The sequence below is a fragment of the Penaeus monodon genome, chromosome 3, assembly GCF_015228065.2.
Source record: "Penaeus monodon isolate SGIC_2016 chromosome 3, NSTDA_Pmon_1, whole genome shotgun sequence".
Classification (NCBI taxonomy): Eukaryota; Metazoa; Arthropoda; class Malacostraca; order Decapoda; family Penaeidae; genus Penaeus; species Penaeus monodon.
In genome coordinates, this window is record NC_051388.1 from 29,145,137 (window position 1) to 29,150,136 (window position 5,000).

The 5,000-nt window shown below is 46.9% G+C and overlaps 1 protein-coding gene across 1 annotated transcript in view; it reads right to left on the reverse strand.

The window, feature by feature from the left end:
- Window positions 1-4,475, reverse strand: part of LOC119585830 (irregular chiasm C-roughest protein-like) — a gene marked incomplete at its 5' end in the record, with an annotated part of 36,049 nt that extends 31,574 nt beyond the window's left edge. The window contains 3 exon segments of the mRNA XM_037934564.1: window positions 1-179; window positions 1,351-1,494; window positions 4,295-4,475. The exon segment at window positions 1-179 is cut by the window's left edge and continues 19 nt beyond it. Coding sequence (XP_037790492.1) covers window positions 1-179; window positions 1,351-1,494; window positions 4,295-4,475 — 504 coding nt within the window.
- Between the last annotated feature and the right edge of the window lie 525 nt (window positions 4,476-5,000).

The window sequence follows — 5,000 nt, forward strand, 5'->3', positions numbered from 1 at the left end:
CTCGACGGCCTCTGACTTGGTGCGGTAGGCCTGGTGGACGGCGACGCATCGGAGCGGGAGGCCGTGGTCCTCCTTGTGGTACGTGTGCTCCAGCGACGACACCGCCATCCACGTCTTGCTCCGCTCGGCCTCCGTCACGTTGGTCTGCTCGTACTCCTCGGCGGGCAGCTCCTCCTCGCCTGTGGGCAGCGGGGGGCGTTAGACCTGCTTCGCTCCAAGCATCACGCACAGGCTCCGGTGTGGACACAAATAAACAGCAAACAAACTTATTCCACGAACTGTAAAAAAATATGTTTCTAACACAGTTTAGTAAATCTTCCTGACTGTGGCTCCCCTGATTTTTTCTCTCCACCCGAACCACTTACTCGAAACTCTTAGAGCACTTTCGGGCCTTCCAAGCGCCTGCTATTTTTACGCCAGCTTCTTTTTAGGGTATGGAAAACGCGGCGATTCCCACTGTATTACATGCATATCAAAAACGAAACCTAATAAAAACGAATGTTTATTTGCGGATGAAAACGGCCGCGACGTTTCTTTTCCTTCCTTTTAGACTTCTTTCTTGCAGCTGCTGCACTATTGAGTTTTTGGCGACCGTCCCTGACAATATACCAAAAATTCCATCCAATTTAACCACTAACTTGGTTTGCCTTACTCTGATTCTGTTGTAATGGCCAACGGACTGGCCCTGTGCAACCAATCACTGCCTTTCTCTCTCCCTCCCGCGCCCTGCTGGCCGGCCGTGCCTCCGCCTTCCTGCTATGCTCCTACTGCTTCGCTCGCCTGCTGCCTTATGAACCTCGCACCTTAGTCTGTTCACTCGCTTGCATCATTGGATTTCCTTTTTACAAACTGCAAAAAGACGCTTATACCCCCATGCTTTGTTTACCTAACGTTCTAACTCATGATTTCCCTCGCTCGGCCCTTCCTTGCGGAGGCCGAGCATTCTTCACGGCACAGGGCGCTCGCTGCCACTCTCCCCTTTGTTGACAGAAAAAACAGGATTTTTCTAGGCCTTAAAGGCTGCTGGCAATTTCCCCTCCTGTAGAGAGCAGCACTCTCCTTCATTTCCGAATGGGCTATCGGAAGGAAGACAAATCTACTGTTGCACAAAACAAATAATTCACACTTCTCTCTGTATACGTGTTTGTGGGTAGGCATGTGTGTTTCCTAATAGGTGAGTGTATGAGTGTGAGTAGGTCTGGGTGTAAGTTTATCTGCATTTTGTGCGCCGCGCCTGGTGTACCTAAAAATCCCGCATGAAACCTCTCTCCCCTCCTTGGCCCCCCACCCCCACCCCTTTGCCCCCGCCAATTATCGCGGCCGAATGAACGTGACGTTACTTCCACTTACCGATGAACCACTTAATCTCCGCCGGGGGGTTGCCGAAGCGGGAGATGCACTTGATTTTGCCGGTGCGCTCCTCCTGCACGGTGAAGTTCTGGCCCGACGCCACCTGCAGCGTCTCCACCTCCATCTGGGGGCGGTTGGGGGCCACTGCGGGGGGTAGGGGAAGTACTGAGGAATCAATAATTAACACGGCAGGGTTTAAGAAATGTATTTTTTCTGGGGATAAAAGCCGTGGACATCTTAAATTAAACACAAATCAAGAGTATATTGTAAGGGAATAGGAGTGCTGATGCGAACGCACACACGCGGTTTTCCTGCGGCAGGAAATTGCTAATCCAGAACATGATATCGGAAAAATATGACCTTGCTCCGCAGCATAATAATTAAATACAAATACCAATAAATAAAAGCCAATAAAATGCATCAGTGATGCGAAAAGTATAGGCAAGAATCGAATTCACTTTTCCCTTCGTAAATGGGGTTGGGAACATTGGTAAACAAAAAGCCAAATCAAATGTATTGTTAAGTTCCATGATCATTAAAATTGACTGCTTTTTGTAATTCTCCAACATTTGCCTGGAAAAACGTCAAAGCGGAAACATGCTTCTATATTCCACTTACACCCGAGATAATATATACAGCAATAATATAAAACCATAATTGATATATAATAACAACTTATAATAAACAATACTACTATACTATCACTATAATAAGTGATACAAATGATTATATAATTATAAAATGATTTTTGTTATAATATAAATTGGTAAATTTTACTAAAAACTTTTCCTAAAACTAAAAATTTAACAATACTATATATACTAATAGTAATAACCAATGATTAATAATAATAATAAAAATAATGATGATAATAATAATAACAATAAAAAGTAATAATGATAATAACAATAATGATTATTATTTTGTAATGAAAATAACACACATATTATCAACGTAATCTTAAAATAATATTTATACTAATGTAATAATGATAATATATTATAATCATAATGATGATGATGATGACGAGGATAATAATAAAAACAATGATAATAATAATGATATATAATTAATAATGATAATAATAATAATTAACCAACTTAATAAAAATACCAATAATTTTTAGTAATAACAACAATAATAATGATAATACTATTAATACTAATAAATAATAATCATCATCAAAATGATAATAATAATAAAATAATAAAATAATGAAGAATAATAAAAAATTTTAATAAAATAATAATAATAATAATAATAATAATAATAAATAATAATAACAACAATAACAAAAATTATAACAATAATAGCAAAATGATAACGACAAATACGCGAGAAAGCAAAAAACAGGAACAGTAAAATGCCAACTATGCCAGGACAGATTCCCCCTCCTACCCCCTCCCCCCCCCGTCCTCCCTCTCACTCAGCCGTCCCCTCCTCCCCCCTCCCCCCCACCGTCACCCCCCCCCTTTCCCCCCCTCCCCCCCCCCGTCACTCCCCCCTCCTCCGTCGCCCCACCACCACCTCATTCTCTCCCTTCTCCCACCTGTCACCGCTCGCCCCCGCTGCCCCTCCCCCCGCCCCCTCCTCCACTAGCCCCGGTCCCTTGCCCTGCCCTCGCGGCCCCACTGCCCTCGCCCCTACTGCCCCCCCTCACTGCCTCTCCCTCCATCACCGTCTCCAAGTGGAGCATTAAACATCCACACGCCTAAAATGTTAATTAAAACTTTCCCGGGAAAAGTGTTATCTCTTACACAGGAGCGTAGTTGAGAGCGTCGCATACTTCCCCCGAGTGTTGAGGTAATGAAAGTTACTGCTGGAAACAGGAAGCCTTTTGCTCCTTCTGCGCGAGGAGGGGCGCCGGCCAGGGCTGCTGCAGGCAGACCACGCCTCGGAGCTTCTGGTCGGGGAAGCAGCACTAAAACTGGCAGCTCGGTGGGCGCCGCGTGATCAGACCGTGGGGGCGGGCATATATGCACGTAAAAAAAAATAAATGAAAGGCATTACGGATCTTTCTGAAAGAGCAAACGCCTTCCGGAGGGACGGCCTCTCCCTTGCCCGAATAAGGCTTCCCGCCCCGTGATTAGAAAAAAAAAGGAAAAAGAAAAAGAAAATCGCCCCCTTCCTCCCCTCGCCGCCCGGTAACGAACGAGTCCTCTCGGCGCTATGCTAATGCTATGGTTCGCCCCCCCCCCCCCGCGCCCCGCCAATTACGACATCTTTCTCGCGGGGCTGTGACCGGAACGTCGCGCGAGGGCGGCTGTTAAGAGGCTGCCCCTGGGCGTCCGTCTTCGGTCTCCAAGGAAACCCTCGCGAGGAAACCCGTTTTCTCGGAAATATATTCGTACATCTGCATACATGAGTTGTGTGTGTGTACATTTGCGTGTGTGTGTGTGTGTGTGTGTGTGTGTGTGTGTGTGTGTGTGTGTGCATGTGCGTGTGCATGTGTGTGTGCGTGTGCATGTGTGTGTGCGTGTGCATGTGTGTGTACGTGTGTGTGTGTGTGTGTGCGCGCGCGCGCGTATGTGTGTGTGTGTGTGTGTGTGTGTGTGTGTGTGTGCATGTGTGTGCATGTGTGTGCATGTGTGTGCATGTGCGTGTGCGCGAGTGCATGTGCGTGTACGTGTGCGTGTGTATGCGTGTGCGAGTGCGTGCGTGCGTGCGTGCGCGTGTGTGTATGTGTACGTGTGTGTGTGTGCGTGTGTGTGTGAATAGCTACATACAAATCCAATGATACGATCATCATCATCACCATTATGATTTCCATTATCATCTATATCGGCATTATTGCTTATCATGAAAATGAGGGTTATCATATTACCGTTGGTATTGTTGTTATCATTATCGCTATTATTCATTTACGCATTTCTTATTTTCATTACCATTTCATCTACTGATTATTCATCCCCCACGCAGTTCTATCGGCCGGAGCCACTCCTACCTCTGACGACGAGCTCGGCTATCCTGGAGGTGAGGGCGTCGTGGGCCGTGAAGGAGGATGCGGTCACCTGGCACTCCCAGTCGCCGTCGTCCACCTCGCTGGCGTCGAAGATCCTGATGGAGCAGTCCCCGGCCTCGCGGTCTCCGGACCATTCGTACTTCCCGCTGAACATGCCCTGGGGCTGGGGGGGGAGGGAACGAGTCAGCATTAATGTGATTTGAAAAGGCATGCAAGATTTCAGCATTACCAGCTAAAATAAAGTTATTTGGTCATCTAAATGTAGCAGCGAGAACAAGGTGAAGGACCGTGTCTGAAGCACGGATACCCTGCGTCTGTTTGCTAAGAGCCACAAACCATATGTAAAAATGGGAGAAATGAAAACGAACTCGCACCGAGCACCAAACCGCCCACAAACAAAGGAAACTGACACACAAACAAACGCAGGAATGGCAGTACTAAATTCTCGGGCATTCAGGCTGGCGGCCTACCTGCACCCCACGTGGTCAACTCCGCTTAATGGACGAGGGGAAACTTAGAGACAAATGAGGGGAGACTGTCTCGCGGGCTCGGGGAGAATAAAAAATGCGTTGGGTCAACAGTCTTCCCCTTCGCTTTTTTTTCAGAACCTTTCCGCCCTAACGTCCACGGAGCTGTCAGCCATGTCTGCGGCCCGCACGTGGCCCTCCGTGAGTCACTCCGCATCTGG